Source organism: Cottoperca gobio, chromosome 9 (genome assembly GCF_900634415.1).
Source record: "Cottoperca gobio chromosome 9, fCotGob3.1, whole genome shotgun sequence".
Lineage (NCBI taxonomy): Eukaryota > Metazoa > Chordata > Actinopteri > Perciformes > Bovichtidae > Cottoperca > Cottoperca gobio.
Genome location: NC_041363.1, coordinates 22,369,276 through 22,388,551, shown reverse-complemented (window position 1 = coordinate 22,388,551; position 19,276 = coordinate 22,369,276). Strand labels below are relative to the sequence as shown.

At 39.4% G+C, this 19,276-nt stretch overlaps 1 protein-coding gene across 1 annotated transcript; it reads right to left on the bottom strand.

Annotated features, from left to right (window-relative positions):
* Positions 1-531: 531 nt before the first annotated feature.
* On the bottom strand, positions 532-16,859 carry npffr2a (neuropeptide FF receptor 2a). The gene is made up of 4 exons (XM_029440059.1): positions 16,660-16,859; positions 12,752-13,086; positions 5,914-6,013; positions 532-1,384 (listed from the first exon to the last, which is right to left on the bottom strand). Exons 2-4 carry the CDS (start codon positions 13,077-13,079, stop codon positions 532-534), a joined length of 1,281 nt encoding a protein of 426 aa, XP_029295919.1. The 5' UTR covers positions 13,080-13,086; positions 16,660-16,859.
* Positions 16,860-19,276: the final 2,417 nt, after the last annotated feature.

The window sequence follows — 19,276 nt, the reverse complement described above, 5'->3', positions numbered from 1 at the left end:
ACGAGGACGGTAACTTATAGATTATTTGTTGAAGTGACTTGACTTTTGAAATCTGCTCTGCAGACACCATGCATACATGTTTGATGCATCTTTATACATTTATACAGGTTTGTATGGTATGTCATGGAGCAATTGTTATCAATGCAATATCAACGGATCCTAATTAAAGAATGATGCACTGTCCAACAAGTTTTCTGTTCTACAACCTGCTTCCATTTTTAACACGGCACAATATGTGCAACATACATTGCGTGGCTTAAAGGGGTTAAGAAAAGGTGTTGAATAAAATGAGTATTCTCTTCTCAAATTGTTTTTTTAAACGTCTGTTTCTGACATGTATTTATCTCAGGAGCAAACACTGTGAGGTAGCTTGCTGCTGGACAATCAAAATAAAAAATATGTCATTTTAAAATTGCTTCGGACAACCTACAAACAAGCGTTCAGTGGATGAATAATGTTTCAATGATAAAGGCAATAAAAAATAAAAGTGAACACCTTTGATAACACCTAGAAGCATGTCTCTGTGTCTCCTCATATCGAAACTGCAGTCACACCCCCGCTGCTGCAAGATGCCTTCTCCAGGTCTTCCATGACCAAGTCTTGTCCAGTGACATGATTGAGTCGCCTGGAAGTGTTCTTATCGAGGCTGTTGAGAGAAATGGGCTCCAGGGACGTTTGTGCATTATTAGCTGGGAGCACAGAGTTTCCCTGCAGCCTGTGCGAGTAGGTTTTCCTCCGCTGTCCGTCGGCCGTGCACAGGCTGAACTTGAACACAGTTTGAAATCCTCTACGGAAATTCTCATTGAAGAAACCATAGATGATGGGATTGACGCTGCTGTTAAAGAAGGCTAGCCAGTGGGCAAAGGGGTAAATGTAAATGTTGATGATTCTGTACTGCTGCTCAGTCAGGCTGGCGTAGTCGCTCAACATCATGAGCGTCCACAGAGGGAGCCAGGAAAGGATGAAAAGCAAAGCGACTATTAGAAGCATTTTAATCACCCTTTGCTTTTTCTTTGACACAGTGTGGCGCTTCTCGCGGCCCGGCTTTCCCGCCGTTGGAACTGTTGTTTTGAAAAGCGTAATGCCAATCCGGGCATACATGATCACGATGAGGGAAAGTGGAGCAAGGTAGATATTTGCAAACAGGACAGTGGTGTAAATCTTCCTCATATCCTGGTTTGGCCAGTTCTCTCTGCACCAATAAAACGGGCTCGTTTTGTTGTCATAGCCCAGTAACACCCGAATGGTTTGCTCCTTGGTCACTTGGAGCATCACGCCAGATGGACACATGATGGATATGGCCAGAACCCAGATAATGACAATTATCAAGGTGGCTGTGGATATGGTCAGCTTTTGCTTGAATGGGTAGACAATGCATCTGAATCTGCAAAAAGAAAAGAAAAAGGACCGGATCAGGAAGATGCATGAAGACATTTAAACTGCTTAGAAAATTATATTTTCTACAGAAAGTTGAGTAGGAGCAAAGATCATTTACTTAAAATTGCACAACGAAATATGATTAGAATCCATAAAGGGACAGATCCAGGATCTATTGACCGAATGTTGTCAGAAACCTCTGGGAGATAGCTATGAAGTCGTGGTTCCCAACCTGTTTCCTAAAGAGACCCCTTTGCTCTCATTAAACTGACCACTGACAAACTGTAATTTCATATTATATTCAATGCATATAACAATAACAGTGCAGAAGAACTGACAAACTGTACAGTGAACCCAATAACTTTTGTATGTATATACATGTATATGTACATCTATATGTACATGTATATACATGCGCCCTTCGCAAAACAGAGTAGAGGATAGAATGTGAATGCGCAAAGCAAAGCAGTAAACACTGAAACGTGCACATAAATTAGATAAATAACATAAGCTTTTAGTTTTCAAAGTTTTCTTACACCCCCCCAAGAAGGCCTTGTGACCCCTCGTGAACCTTTGGCGACCCCCATGTTGGGAACCACTGGTATAAAGCATACATGCTAAACGTTGTTAGATAGTGCCAGTCAATATTTTTTTGATAACAAAGAACAATAAAATGAAAGCAAATGCACAAACAAAATTTTAGTTAGCTTTAGAATTAACTATGGTGGTGGTCTCGTGGTCTATTGGTCAGACTTACAAACAGTTTAATACCAGGCTGTCACCATTGTGCACTTCAGCGAGGTACTTAACCCTGAGTTGCTCCAGGAAGACTGTCCTGTAGTTAGCTCACTGTAAGTCGCTCTGGATAAGAGCGTCTGTTAAAAGACCTGTGATGTAATAAGAAATACTGTATGACTGCTGCTCTCACTCTGCGGTGTACTGTGCTCAATAAAGAACAATGGGGGCATAATTAACTCGGCTCCCCTTATTACAGTCATCGTCATCCACAACTATATTGGCTGTAGTGCCGGTTAATAAAAGGTACATAATATCTGTGGCAAACTGCACAAAGGCTTTTACTTTTTAGAAGAGCACAAAGGCACAACATGCTGTTTATTTTAATTAGTGAGGAATAACTCATGGTACTGTTAAGATTTTCAAGAACCCTTTTCTTTTAACAGCACTGCTTTCTGAGCTTGGGATGTATGTTTTATTTTAAGTTTGTACTGAGATCAACCTGAAATGTTCTTTAAATTAGCACAAAAGTTTACTTTACATTTAGATATTCTTTTCCTTTTTTCAAATGCCACTGCTGAAGCCCTCAAAACAGGTTCAGGCCTTCTTCTTCTTCAGAGTCTTTTCTCCCCAGCCATTGTCCGAGACATCTTACCTACTGACTTGTACTATATCGGATCAGTATAATTCAGGCTGTTCTCATATGCAAGCTGTTTGTAGCTTTACCTACAAAAGCTAATGCACTGTAATGTGTGTATCTCCCATACAATCAGTTAGTATGAAGGGCAACAAAGTCTGCATTGTGTGAAACCACAATTCGACGTTCTTAGAAATTCTAAGACAATTTCTAAGAATTTCCACTCCACATGTAAGACTAGATCCTGGTAAAGATAAAAATCATTCATAAATCATCGTAGACCTTAACCCTCCTATTGTGTTCGTTTCTCCCCCCTTACTTTGGTGTTCGCGGTCAAATTTGACCGTTCTGCAGGTCAACACAAAAACCATTAATCATCACCAAATTTGATCCAACACCCTTTTAAGCTGTAAACAATGTCTCAGACTACTGGTTTACATGAATAACTGCAGTAAATATATAAATAATATACACTGAAAATATATATTTTTTAATGTAATTAACATTTATTGTAAAAAAACTAAACAAAACAGAGACATCAAAAAGAATAGTCAAGTGTGTGTGTGTGTGTGTGTGTGTGTGTGTGTGTGTGTGTGTGTGTGTGTGTGTGTGTGTGTGTGTGTGTGTGTGTGTGTGTGTGTGTGTGTGTGTGTGTGTGTGTGTGTGTAATCTGTTGGATGAAATTAATCTAGGGTTACCCATTAATTTTCTTATGCCGGTCAATTTTGACCGGGAACACCATGGATGTAACAAAGTTGACTAAACCACTCAAAATTCAATGAAAGTGGTGATCAGCAATTGTATATGTTCAAATGCCTACTGTGGAGGATATCATAAGGCCTTGAAGCAATCAGTTGTAAAACAAAATATTTATGATTGGTGAAAGTAGTAAATCAGTCAGATTTGACCCGAACACAATAGGAGGGTTAAAGGAGCTGGGACGACGACTTTTAAGAGTTTCTTAAAGAGAGGAGAAAATGGCGGAAAGACAAAGGTTCGGAGAAATAGTCTCTAAACGCTGAATGACAGTGAGTCCATGAAATACAGCAAATCATTTGTATTCCTTGTCTTTCATCTATGTTTCTATTTCTCAGCTGCATTGAACTTTCTAATATTTGATTGCACAATGTATTTTCTAAAACATGTCTGTGAAGCACACAGTATTAAGGATGATGGTATGATAGATAGACAGATAGATAGACAGACAGATAGACAGACAGACAGATAGACAGACAGACAGACAGATAGATAGATAGACAGACAGACAGACAGATAGATAGACAGACAGACAGATAGATAGATAGACAGACAGACAGATAGATAGATAGATAGACAGATAGATAGACAGACAGATAGATAGACAGACAGACAGACAGATAGACAGACAGACAGATAGATAGACAGACAGATAGATAGATAGATAGACAGAGAGACACTTTATTCATGCCGAGGGAAATGTATGTAGTTGTAGCTGGTCTTAGTACAGTATGAATCATCACATATTGCCTGTAGGTAAGTGTAGTTATTGGCAGAGCTGGATGCTTTTACTGTGAAGCAGCTGAAGGCGTGTGATGTACACAGACAAGTTTAGACACAGATGGGGAAAAACACTTGATTTGAAATCATTACAGCTTAAACATAACTGGTGACCACCATGTTGGGCAGGAGGTGGACTGACTCGAGCTCTCACTAAAGGATCTTTTGATGAACACAGAGACATCCAGGCGGGTCGATTGCAGTTGGTGTTGGTGTTGATGTTACAGAGGGATTTTGTTGGCCCCTAAGAGATGTCTCGCTTCTGTCATCCCAACATGTATTAAGGATGATGGTATGATTGCAATAAGGTCATATTAGAATCGATGCAGTAGTTAAGGTCTGGCTGATCTGTGCATGAGTACACTGGTCATAAGGACGAACAAAAGAGTCTTTTATCTACTCATTCATTCAAATCTAATTATAATCATGTGGCTGATAGATGATTTTGACTTCTGGGTGTCAACGCATTTCAAACTCTGTCCTTTCCGGAGGCTCAGACCTTCTCCAGTGATTTAAAATGGTGACAGAGTGACGCACTGCATGCCTGGTGATTGAGGATTGGGCGATGATAAGAACTACAAAAACAGCTCTGACATTGTTTACAGCTTGGACAGCCGATATGACGCCACTGAGTGTGAACGTTTGCATTTCCTCACAACGAGATTCTGCAGCCTCCTCCAACGGTTTATAAAACGATTAAACAAAATGAAGAGCCAGCTGGTGTCATCTGTACTAACGGCAAGTAGGCAATTCAGCACAATCACTGATAAGAGGACAACTACCACATAAAGATGATGAAAGCAGTACAAACCTTCTCATTGGTCCGTCCTGATGAGGGGTGGAGAATTACGTGAAGAGACAAAAGACGTGCTTTTGTGCTGATTTGTTTTTGAAGGTTTCTCAATATTTTAGTTTTTGCTATTTTCTCATGAACTATTTAAGTGTAAGAAATATTTGTATTGTGATGCAGATCTGGAGTCAGAAGTAGTCGTAGTAAGAACAACATTGACTGAGTTGAGCAGGGACCTCGGGAACACATATCTGTGGTAAAGTATTCTAAACTAAATAATGTTCAAACGTGGGGGAAAGTCTAATATTTGGTCTCTAATGACTTCTCAATGTATAAGGGCATAAGGCCATTGCTTGTACTTAGCAGGAGATGTTCCTAAAATGCACGTCTGTCCGACACATTGCACGGCCTGTTCTTTTGGGGCACAACTGACATGAAACATGAAACTGACGCTTCACTTTACCAAGAAGTAACGTGAGGAAGCATTTTGGATTTAACACCATAGATGGAGTAATATGGATAAAGGTTGTTTGTTAGTTTGCCACTCAGCCAAATGACTTGCTAGTTTATTCTGAAGCTTTCCAACATCCACTCACAGAAAATAGGCTGTGAGATACAAAAAGCTCTACGGAGGCAGTCAGAGAAAGTTTATTATATTTTGTAACATAAATAAAAAGGATTGTGAGGATGTGATATTTGAGTCATTTCTGGTTTTATGTTTTCCTTTGCACATAAATCACTTAATGGGGGTGCAATTTCAAGTTTGAAAGGTGCTGGGGAAATAGAAATGTACTCTTATTTTACATGAAGCAGTAGTAGTGAAATACAGCCACTGTACCTGTCAACAGCAATAGCAACCAGAGTGAAGACGGATGCTGACACGGAGATCCCTTGAACCATGCCACTCATCTTGCAGACCAGGCTTCCAAACGGCCATCCTGTTGACAGGAAAGATGCATTCAGCTGATTTACTTCCAAGACAACATGTTGCAACAGAACAGCAGTGCATGTTTGAATTCAGACGGCGTCAAACAGATTCAGAGCCACAAGCACATCAGCGTACAGGGGAGCTGAAGGAGTTTGCCACGATATCATATTGAAGTGTCTTGAGGGGAACAATCTAAAACTTTTAGCTTACTTAATCAGGGCTGCTGGGAGCTAGTGGCAGAGATGCTGACAGTGCAGGTCACTTATTGTGGCTGACTCAAAGTCATTTCATCATTAGTAAAACCTTTGGCTTCTGTAACCTGCACTGGGACTGGGCGATATGGCCAACATTTCTAAATGAATACAAATCATAATGTCTCTGACTCTGACCGTTGAATCTATCTCTTGTGAGTCCCACAACTTTATTAAAGAGCAAAGCTTAATTGCTGAAGTCTCCCTTTGTTAAAGGAAGGATTTGGTGGACAACAGATGCAAGAGGAGCGCTAGTTAGTGTTAGCTGTTAGCAGCCGGTGGAGAGGGGCTCCACTATGGTGCGTTCATCCTCCATCCTATTGCATTTCTGTTATCGTGGCCCTCAGTGCACAGGTCTTTTCACTATGTGATGAAATGTGCACATACTGTAGGTAAGTGCATACTAAACGTTTAAGCTCCTTGTGAAGACAATCATGTAAATGCAAATACTTTTTAAATTGATAATGTGTTAGGTTATTAACACAGAACCAGTGGAAGAATTGCTTTGTGTCGGCCTGAGTTCTTGCTTTTCAATAGAGTGACGCTGAAGCTTGTGGCATCTCTTCTTGTTGTTTCCACCTCCCTTCTTGTTTTTACTCCTCCCTGCTCTGCATTTAGATTAAAATGATTTGAACTTTAACCCTCATCATTGCTGACCCTTCAAAGCATGCCCAATTAGATTACAGAAGACCAAGGAGGCTGGAGACTCTAACAATTACCTGAAACATTGTCTCATTCGTTTTGGAACGTACAGCAAGTTGTTCCTTTTTGTCTGCATGATGTTGGAAGGCTAAACTGCTTATTTTATCGTTTGTCAAAACTGAAACTTGCCCTTACAGCAGAGCCAGAATTATTTGCAGAAATGTCTTCTAGGCAGAGAACACTAATTAGCACGGCCTAAGGCTGCTCCCAGCTGTTCACTAACACTGTTACTATTACACACGTTAGACTGGTTGTAGTAAGTCAGTTGAATTCGCCGTTCAGCTGTTACATTCTATACACAACCAATGCAAAATGTTTTAAATACTAACAAGCACTGGTGGAACGTAACTAAGTACATTTACTCACATACTTCTACTCCAATACATCTCAGAAGGAAACATTTAACTTCTTACTCCACTACATTTGTCTGAGAGCTTTTAGTTACTTTTCAGATTAGTTTTGTATCCCCTGTCCAGTGTAAACCATCTGTCTCCAGATGTGTTGCTTTTAAATGTTTGTGACTGAAGGATGAAGTGTTTCTTTGTGTTGAGAAAACTCTCCGGCTGAATAATTTATTTAGAAACCTTCTTAGATGAGGTGTAAAAAGCATCGTCACAAAACTGAGCTGCAGAAGAGATGCAAATATGATCATAAAATCCCATTAACCACAAAACATTGTCCCTTTCATCTCCTCCCTGTGATACGTCTTTCATGGGGTCCACAATCTGCAAGGGGCCACTAAACACTAATGCAGATCCATTAAAGAATTATTCCCTGTAAATGTCCTGATGTTGCATCAGATGAAAGCTTTCTGTGAGACACAAAGGCTGATTGCTAGTTGGCCAGTCCTAACAGAGCACCCCAAACAAGAGGCTCATACCACTGCAGCCAGATAGACAAAGTAACTGATCCCTCATCTTCATCATAAAAAAATAGACCACAGGCGCACACACACACACACACACACACACACACACACACACACACACACACACACACACACACACACACACACACACTGAGGCAGAGGGAGGGACACACACGTGACATCCAGAAGATATTTTTGAACCAACACTTGTCCTTCTGACTGGTGTGCAGCTACCTAACATCACTGTTAGATTCATCACACGGTCAATGTCATTGGCTGCCTGAATGGTCCGCTCCCTGCCGCTGAAACGCGTGAGGCTCTCATCACAAAGCTTCCTGGTGAGAATGCTGGTAGACTACGATAAACTCTGCCCACAGTCTGATTGACACGGCGCTTTATGTTACGGCCAACTGAGCCGCTTTGCTACTCCCACTCTCCCACTCTGCTCAGATTTGAAACTAATGTGACTGCTGTGCTTTTGGCAGGCTCTGCCTTCGCTGCCAGAGAGCGTTTTTGGTTTTTGGTTTTTCTCATGTGAATATGATCCTTTACTTCTTGGTCTCCTCCCTTATTTCCTCGCTGCTTACCTGGATTACCAGCTGTAGGATCTGCCAATGCCAGTCAACTGGGAGGATGTCCCCCTCCTGTAATATCTCTAGGATATGCCACATAACGTACTTTGGTGGATAAAATGACCAACAAATTACCGTACAATAGACTGCAGTAAATAGCAAGTTGGTAAAGCTCTTATACTCTTCTTTGAGGAATAGTTTGTTTTTTCAATATACGATTAAATTGCTTGTTAAAACTTCTTAAAAGCACATCTGCTTCTTCTCACTCACATGAATTTTCTTTCTTTCTTTCTTTCTTTCTTTTCTCTTTTTAACTGCGAGACACAAGACATCTGAATTCTCAGTGTGTGCGGTGGAGGTTTCAAGTTTCTGATCATCTCATACGTACAACAACCTTCTAACTCTGCACATAAATCATTCTGTGCAGTGAAGGTCAAACATCCCAGAAGCTAACAAGAACATGTACACATTTTAGGGGGTGGGGGGGCTTCTTTTTTTGCTTATTGTTTCTGGTTTGCTATGTGCTATTACTGTCATGCTGTGCATTACATTGCCAAATTATTATGTTCATTGTCTAGATGCTTTTGTCCAAAATGACTGATAGTAAGTGCATCAATTTTGATGACCAAAACTGGAAGTGGACAATATGTCACAGTGTAAGTGCTTATTCCTTTCCATCTGATGCCTGTTTGATTGCTTTTTTCAGTGCACTTTCATTGCATGTTGTTCTTGTTTTGTGGTAGCTCCATCATATACTTTGTTAGAGTAACGGAGTAGTAGAGTAGCAAAGTAGGCATATAAGAATGTCCCCTGTTGTTATTAATTTGCATTTTAACATTTTCTTTTAAGTACAACTTCAATGTTCAGGATAAGGCACAGACATCTCGATTGAAATGATTTTCATTAGTGTTAATGATTTGTCCTCTTATTGTTTAGCAGCCATGGGTTAGGGTTGTTGAATGTTGTTTGACTGTAAGGCAAAGTTTAGAATTTGCTCACCTGTGATGAAGGAAATGCATAATTTATAGCGTTGTAATCTAATGCAAAGCTCTTATTTATTTCTGATAGCTGCAAGCTGTTCATAATATATTTAGGATTTATTTCTGAGTTATGTCATTGCAGCAGGGATTACATTACACAAAGCACTCTGCCAGCTGGATTTCCCCAAACACCACGTTCAGGGTCTGTTCCTGTTTCAGGCTGATTACGCTGCTTTTTTGCTGCTCTTGTTGAGAGGCAATAGGTGCATAATTTGTTATAGTATTACCTATGTAATCATAGCACCCACTCTATAACAATATCTGGAGTAATAAGGCAATTTAGTTGACCTACAGTCCCTGTAATTACAGCTACTTATTTTGTCATTCAATTGACATTCTTATGTAACAAAGACATGCTCGCAGGCTGACATTGTGTTCGTGTTCTGAAGCTGTTTTTATTGATTTGTTATAAAACTGAAAAGATGAAGTCATTGCCACTTCTGTAGACCGTAGACTAAATGAACAATCTGCACTCTCAGCCACTATGTCTCGCCTTGAGAATGGCTGGGAGGGATCACATATTCAACTCCTCTGAGTCTTCCTCACTGTTGATCACCTCAGGCTGTTAGGAAAACAATAGATAATTTCAAGATTGACTCAAGGTTCATGTTACGTGGGATGACCTCCAAGTACCTTTTAGTAGTGGTAGTGATAGAAGTCCATATTAAACTGAAACACTGAAACACAAAGCAGCCCCGCAGAGAAGTGAAACACATCAGTGATTAGGGAACAAGGTTAATTAAAGGATTAACAAGGCTACCAGCTCTGTGACGCATCATGACACACAAAAACAATTGTTGTCATTTAGTACATTAACGTAACTGCTGCTGTAAACATAAACATTTTTAATAACGCACTAGGTTAGAGGTTTCCTTGTATCATTTACAGCATGAGGTTACTGAGAATCTTTTCAAGCAATATTAGAACTGAAATATCCATAATCAATTTGGGAAATCAGTGGCGATACCCAGCCCTAGTTACTTGTTTACATGCTTACACTAATGCTCAGATTGCAAGATATTGGAGCTAAATAATCCTTTATTTGCATCTTAAGAGAATTGTAGGAGAGATCTGGTCCTGACCGTCATTAGGCACAAAATATCTGCTAATTACAGATGTTTGTGGATAAGTATGTCAACAAATCATTCAAGCATTACACTTTAACTGAGGCTGACAGCAATTAGGTCATTAGTTTATGAGTCATCTGTCATGAAATGAAGTGTTGGACCGGTGAGGGATCCTTTAGGGTTCAGTTCACAATGATGACCAGCACTCTGCCCATTATCCTGCTTATTACACAGCCAATTAATAAATCAATCAATAATATTGATACAAAAATGTTTTTATTGTTTCAATAATGATTGTTTTGCTTCCGCTAACAAAAAGAGTTGGTTCGATTCTACTGCTGGGGACAGTTCACTCATCATGAATCCAAAGTGTCCTGCTCTCCACGTATATAACAATGAATATTCAAAACATATTCCATCGTGTTTTCTGATGGAGTAATGGAAAACTAATATGTTTTTTTGGCTACAGCCACTTTTTTTGGGACTTCTTTCTGCCGATTGATATAATCGGACGTTGTCCTATTATCAGAGCGTCTTTAGCAGCGGTCTGTTATACAGAAATAACAGACCCTAGAATGTCAAAATCAACCAATCAGAATCAAGTATTCAACTAAGTCATGTAATAAGTGGAGATTTTGTTGGTGGCACACAATTAAAAGTCAGCAAAGTTATTACAATTCATCCTGAGGTGAATTTAAAAGTTTTTTGAATTTAGTAGTAAACCATCCAGCAGTTGTTGAGGATCAAAATATCAGCTGGCTGCACTAGAGCAGGGGTGCACACACTTGTTCAGCCAGGTCAAAATGATCTACCTGTATTAAAAATGGCTAAATATAGTTATATATGTACTGAATATACTTTAAATATACAATATATGTTGGCATACCTTGCTACACTGCATGAAGCCTTATGGCACAATACAATTCAATACATTTCTGGTCACTACCTTACTCTGATGACTTGCACTGAATAGAGTCAGACAGGTTTGTATAGTAACAGTAACTGCAGGCAGCCAGCCTCAAGCAGGCTTCCAGATGATCATCAGTCGTGGTGGATCGGTACTTGGACTTGATAATCTTCATGAGGGAAAAGGCTGACTCGTATAAATAAGTAGAGCCAAACAATGCAGTGAAGGAGGGAGCACATTTCCTCATGTTTGGTACTTTTCCTCTGTGAGTATGTTCCAAAACCGTCCATGAGCCCTGGACTTCAGCTGAATGTCACCCTGTAGTGTAAGCATCTCATCCTCCACTGCAGATGAGTTCAGGTGGAACAGTGTCGCAATTTTTGATGCGAGTGAATCGACTTCAATATCTTCCCTAAATGGGTAGCACGTAAATGTAGCAATTGGCTCGAGTAAAGCAAAGTCTTGATTTTCAATCTGCTGTGTGTAGCGCGCACTGTCAGGTTGCAGGTTGCTTTGATGCGATGTGTGTGTTTGAAAGTTCTCCAAATCATGGCGCTGCAGCTTTGAGGACAGAAGTTGCATTTCTTGTTTGAAAGCATTAACTGAGCTGATCTTGTTGACCACGGTTTTGTCTTTTCTAAAAGCAGCTCTAAATTAAGCTCATTCAACATGTTGGTTAGATCGGTTAAAAATGCCAGCAGTCCAGCTGCCACTGATCGTCATTAAGTTGCCTGTATTCTGCATTTTTATTGACAAGGAGAAACTGCCTTAACTCCGGACAGAGCTCTCAAAATCTCTGCAGGAATCCCCCCTATTAGAGGGGGTTGAATAAAAACTGTTTTATATATATATATATATATATATATATATATATATATAATTATTATTTTTGAAAAGTGCACGATCTGACCCCACTACACTCACGATCTACCGGTCGATCACTATCGACTTTTTGGGCACCCCTGTACTAGGAGGAAAAGTTAAGTCATTAGGATTCATCCTTCCTGGTAGCATGAATGTCTTAACAAACATTCATGGAAATTGACCTAAAAGGTGATTACAGTTTTTGAAGAATGTTATTTTGGGATTAGTGGACCAACATGTGGAAAGGTTGACCTGTTGGTGGCACCAGATAACATTTCAGGGTATCACCAAAGTCATACGGATTCATCCCCTGGAGACAATGGATGCCTGAATTTCAAGTTGTTGAGATATTTCAGTCCGGAAAGTGTTGATATTATCAACTGACTGACAAAACACAGCCAGCTTGGCTAAAATTCCTATTTTTGATCAAAGTTAAAAACTACAACAACACAACAAAGGCTTCAAATGACTGCTCACCTGTAATTATGTTGTCAAGAAGTGTTGTGGGCATGCAGAAAATTCCAACCAGGAGGTCGCTCACAGCGAGGTTTAAGATGAACAGGTTGGTAACAGTCCGCATGTTTTTGCTCCTCAGCACGATGAAACACACCACTCCATTTCCCACCATGCACACGAGGAAGATCAGCAGGTAGGACACGATGAAGATGGCTGCGGTGGACGGCTGATGCAGGTAAAACCCAACATAGGTGATGTTGTTCCTGGGCCTGACGGACTCCACGGAGGAGTTGTAATATGTCCTGTTGTCATACAGTTGAGTCAAGTTGTCCTCAAGTCCTTTGTTCATTTTAAACCTGAAAAGGGAAAGACTTCAGGGTGAATCAGTTCACTTTCTAATGCAATTTCAAAGAATGGGAGAGTATTTGGGCGTGTGAGAGTTAAAAAGAAATGCTAGGCTTGAAACGCATTTCTTTTTCTACCTGATGGTTAAAAGAAGGAAGAAAAAGATTTGTTGAACCAAACAATTATTTTGATGATTGAATAATCTTTGAAGCCATTTATTAAGCAAGAATGCCAATCATCCCGGACGTCAAGCTTCAGAAATGTGAGGTTTGTCCTGCTTTTCCATGGTTTATTGGAAATACTTGGAAATCAAATACCGTTACATTTTGGACTAAACAATTTATTTCATCTGTCATCTTGAGCTCTGGAACCTTTGACGATGTTTGACATGATTAATTGCTAACTATTCATATTCCTGTTTCCATACTACGAACCATTAAAGTGACTGACCTTATGCATTTAGCCAGTTTGTTTTAATTTGGTTTCTGTTTTTCGTTTACCTCAATCCATCAAATTGTTCAATGTGTAGAAATCCACCCCCATTACAGACTCCCACTTAAGTCAACAACCCTTTTCAGTAAGGCGACTACAATTTAAAGTAATTCATTTAGAATTAATCCAAGAAGTTTAAAATGCTGTTTACGTCACCATTTCTTCTTGACGGTATTGTCTGTAGCCCTTGTAAACACCATCTGACTCCATTGTAGCTCCATTGGGAACTGACACATTGCGAGAAATAAGTAAATGGCTGCTGAGTTGTTTGCATTTGGACAACACAATGTGTCCAGAAATGCAAACACTATCTCTGTCCAAAGATGACCAGCCCTTTCCTGGCTCCATGTCACCCACGGTGATGAATCTCACAGTTGGTAAATGGCTCTACAAGCTTACTGCTGCTTTCTTTGTGTGGAGGAGCTGAACAATGTGAACAACCTTGAATGGGCAAATGGGGAACTAATTCAGGAAATGAGGAAGTGAAGATTTTGAAAGCTCTTGAATGTGTTAACCCAACATATTTAATGGCTCATTATAGAAAGGCAGATGTGGTCAATGTTACATTACGTTACATTACAGGTCATTTAGCAGACGCTCTTATCCAGAGCGACTTACAGTGAACTAACTACAGGGACAGTCTCCCTGGAGCAACTCAGGGTTAAGTGCCTTGCTCAGGGGTACAATGGTGGCAGCCTGGCACCTTCCGGTGTTGTAATTGGAAGCCGTACCACGCCTATGTGGGATGTTATTTAGTGGAGACTGTGTTTAATCAAAGCTGTTTTAAAGGAGGACTGAAGGGAAGGTGGACCTCTTATGGCAAAAAGTATACTCTTTATGAAAATTTGATTACAGTGGTTTTTCTTTGAAACTCTAAAACAAGCCCGCTGCATCCTGTGGACACCAGGTAATGATGTTCTTCTGTGTTATTCACTGTCACCTTTCACTCTGCATGTGTGAGCAACAGGCAGCAAGGTAAAACATCTATATAATGGATGTATTTTCAGTGAACCATTTTGTCACAGACTTGCAAAATGCTTATTTTTTCTTCTTTAAAAAAAATATATTTTACTGGATGCAATGCCTTCAGTAGAATAACACTCTGAACACCATTTTATACTGTGCTGGTTTCCTGCAGAGACTACCAGATGTTGCCAAAATGTTGCATGAGCTTTTTCTTCTGTCATTTCAAACAATTAGAAGACCATTGTCAGCCTAAAATGTGATTTGTGCGGACCCCAAGGTTGCCGTACGTCCACAATATTCCTCTGGATTCGATTTTTACAGGATGTGATGAGTATGGCATTTTTGGATTCAACCACATTTCACCTGTTTCTCTTCACCGTTGCCCTATATTTTTGATATCTCATACATGGTGATGAACTTTGGGTGATGGATGCTTTCAGGTGACATCTTCCTGCTGAAACATCAACTCTCTGAACCTCTAAATAACTTGCTTTACTTGTTTGTTCCTCATGGTTTGAATAATCTACTGGAGTTAAGGTGTCTATGACTGCTTGTGCTGTAAGGTTTAATACCTAACTTACAATTTAGTTAGAGTTAAGTGCACAGCATGTTCTCCTGAAGCCGTACATCTACTAGTATATTGTATTACTTTTAGTCTAACTAAACCCTGTTTCTGTATTAATGCATAACATAAGCTTCATCAAACGACATCCTTTATAGTGCAAAGTCTTGCTAATGCTGGTTTTCAAAATATGTGCAGTGATGTCTGAAGATAAGAAATGGCGTCTTTCTTCTTATCCATTCATAAAATGAGATGAATTGCTTCCACAGTCGCCTGATGGACGTTCCTCTCGTAGTGTGGTGTGGCAGTTACTGCTCTCTGTGTGCCGGCCTCTGCAGCTAACTTGGTTTGAATGGAAAACATTAGTAGTAAAGATCTTAAAGTGGTTTCAGAGGAGTGAGAGGGAATAACATCCTCACGAGAAGCAAGCTTTGTTGTCAATCTGAAAGCATTTGAACTTTTCAAAATGTCAATGATAATGATGAGTATCACTCATAAGCAGCATAAGTCTGGAGGTGAAATGGTGGAAGAGCCATGTAAACTCAATATGTTAGAGAGAAATAATCCTGGCATCATAACCACTACGGGGAAATGTGTTCAGTAAATAATGCATTGATGCAGAAACAATCTGGATTAAGATTAGTTCTAAACAGTCAGTTTAAAGATTTACCATATGTCTGTCCATGTCTGCTATATGCAAAACGTATTGCGCTGTAGTTGACCAAGCTATCCTAAAATGCAAACAATTGTGGTTCACAATGGTCCACAGAAACCATGTTCTGCAAAATATCACAGCTATGACATTTTACATTATTGGAATTTGAAAGTTTTTCGTTTACAAGATTTACCTATGCAGGATAAATCGATTAATATTATCAAAACAGTTTGCGATTATTTTTCTGTCAACTAATCGTTTCAGCTCATCACAACCTCATAAATTAAACCTCACCCACATGACATGATTCAACTTCATAGCGTCTATTGCAGTGTGTGTGTGGGTGTGTGCGTGCGTGCGCGCGCGTGCGCGTGTGTTTTCAAGGCTACACCTAGCATGCTTGTCATACACGATAGAATCTCTCACGAGGTGGAGAGACATGATTTTTATTTTAATTTTAATTTTTTTATTGTAATCCTGTTCATCAAACTCTTAGCCTCCAGCCCACAATGACACCATTGCTGAATTCGTAGCTGTCGCTGCACATCACATGCGCTGATGGAAAGTTAACGGTTCCCAGGGCTGTTTTGTTTCTGATTGTTCTCCTCTGCTCGGAACTTTGCGCATGAAATTGCGGCACGATATGCAAACTTGAGGAGCTGACTGTGCGCAAAAACACGCACGACTAACCATTCCTGGACAAAGAGGTTTCTTTGTCCAAATGTGCAGTGCATCAAAGCGGAGAAAGCTGGCGTGCCAGAGAGCAGGACGCTTACTGACCTGAAAGCGTTGCGCTTTGATAACATATTACAAGCAATGAGTTCCATTTAAATTTAAGAAGAAAAAAAAAAAGAAGTTAAAAATATCCACTGGTTTGACTTTAAATAGCGCTAAACTAATTTGTCTTACCTTGGTTTATTTCAAATCCAGCTGGCGACAGGATGTGTGCTCCGAGGAAAAGAAAAGTAAAAAATGTCCACTTTTCTCTGAATAAGACATACGTAGATCAAAGACCAAGAAACACACAGACAGAGCATAGGAAAAAAGAAAGGGTCAAGCTCCGTCCGCTGCTGCGTTCAGTATGAGTCCAGTTTCATGTACGTCGCTGCAAAGCGCTTCATGGATGTGTGACAGGATGCGCTCAGCCAGCCGCTCAGAGCGCAAGTGGAGGATTTCAAGCCGGAGACGTCCGTTTTTGGTGCGGTGACGTCGGGAGAGAAGGGGGTGGGATGAGAGCTGGATGAACAGGCTAATGGTTGAGTGATTATCATCACCCCCCCCCCCCCCCATCTCTTTCAGCTTCTGTCTCCAAAAATGTCAAGAGTCTGATTTAAAAAAAGAGTCTAATGTGATGCTGATTGTGAGAGTGCAGTTCAGTCTGAGCCACGCAGCGCACTGCTGCTGCACAGTTTACTCAATGACTGTAAACACAAACACTGCAGAAACACACACACGCACACACTCACATACTGTAGCCCTGTGGATTAAATCCAATTTGAAGCATGTGAGAGTCAGAAATTCCATCAGTTTCAAAATGAGCCATGAGTCTTTATTTATAGTATTAGGTTCCTGACAATTAACTGACTAAATATAGCCTGCAGCAAGCAAAACACAGATACATTTAATGTCACATTGCGTTGCCTTATTCAGAATGGCAATTTAATAATGGCAATTTAAAATGTAATAATGGCAATTTAAAATGTAATAATGGCAATTTCTTATTTATAATTGATAAAACGTTAATAAATCACTTTTTTTCCATATAAAAAAAAGAATTAAATTAGGCTACTCAAGTTCATCATGTCGTCTTCATGTTGACCTTGATTAGCCTCATTTAATTGTAAGTGACACACTGGTATTTGTTTAATGCCTCAAGGAGAGTTTAAATAGTTGAGTTGTTTCTGCATGTGGTTCAGAACAACGCTCTGATATTTGCTGCAGCTGACATCGTGTGTACTGCTCTTACTTTTCATAATGCAGCAGAAGGCTTTAAACTTCAATATGAAGCTGAACAAAGAGACGTGGACAGCAGGTGTGCAGTTTGAGGGGTGTAAATGTGCCACAGGCAGCAGCTAGTTGCATATAGTGCACTTTGAATTAAAGTTAACACCACTGTCAAGTCAGCTTTTGCTGCTTTTGCCTACATCTCCCTGATTACTGTCTCACAGAGAGATTGTTTTACTAAATCTAACTCTTTCCACCCACATTTTGAAAAATATGCCGACATAGTCTCAAAAGTAGATTGTACGGTTCTGCAGCTGACGGTTATTCTCATTATCGATGCATCCTGTTGGTTCAGGGGTTTCAGATGATCTCGATTTAATCACTGTGTTTGAGTTCCTGTCATTGCTTTACTGTACATTTTTTACTAAAATACAAAAACCTAAACTTACATATTTTCCTAATCAATTAATACAATATATACTGAATATAATATACTGTATAATTTGATTAAAACATTTCTGTTGATGTCCTAAATTTGGACCAACAGTGCAAAAACCAAACACATTTACAAATTATATAAAAATAAATAAACTTGCTTGACGAATGTTCAGTTTTTTTCTTGTTACTTATTTTCATTATAGTTTATCCTGATGATTATCTCCATTAATGGAAGATATGTATAGTTATCATACAATATATATTTATAGTTATCATACAATATATATTTATAGTTATCATACAATATATATGTATAGTTATCATTCAATAGATATTTATAGTTATCATACAATAGATATTTATAGTTATCATACAATAGATATTTATAGTTATCATACAATAGATATTTATAGTTATCATACATTATCATACAACAGATATTTCAGTTTAGAGACATGTTTCACCAACTAAAAGTTGTTAAAGTTAGTTACAGGAGGTGATTTGGTTAGAAAACGTGCTGTCTCATTAAGAAACTTCTTTATTCAGTTGAAGCAACTTTCTTTTGAGCTCCAGTAAAGGAGAATGACTGATAGATGGTTCATATTAGGGTCAATAGACTTTGCTCTTGTTTTCAATGGCTCCAGGCTCTTTAAGGACACTTTGAGCTTCCACTTTTATCCTTAAGGGATATTTCTATCTTTGTATTTCATTTTTCATTAGAATCCTAGAATCCATGCCTGAGCACTGAGGTCCAAGCTCTTAAAATGTTGACACGGACTTGAGCTTCTATCTGGCAGATAAAACAACAGATGAGAGCTTTAATTTACATATTTCCTCAGTTGCGGCCAAAATGAAAACTACTGCTCCTGGATGACGACACCGTGATGTTGTATCCATCAATCCAACTCTGCTGAAGTTTTGGCTCAAAAAATGTGGAACAAGTTCTGTTGAACTCGAGCACAGCCCGGTGCATTAATGGAGTTTCTAAGGAGGCGGTAAATGGACTTTGTTTTAAGGTCTCAGCTTGGTGAAACTGCTCTTGCAGGAAGAACATGAAAAGGATAAAACAATAAGATAAACGTCTGTACCTTCTTCCTGTGATAGAAGGAAAATGCGTAAAGATTAAACAGAAACCCAGTTAGAA

Excerpts from the sequence above, each read along its gene's own strand:
- npffr2a (XM_029440059.1), bottom strand. The coding sequence starts at position 13,079 with ATGAACAAAGGACTTGAGGACAACTTGACTCAACTGTATGACAACAGG. Across the intron at positions 6,014-12,751 it reads TCTTGACAACATAATTACAG|GATGGCCGTTTGGAAGCCTG; the intron begins GTGAGCAGTCAT and ends TCCTGTCAACAG. Across the intron at positions 1,385-5,913 it reads GTTGCTATTGCTGTTGACAG|ATTCAGATGCATTGTCTACC; the intron begins GTACAGTGGCTG and ends TTCTTTTTGCAG.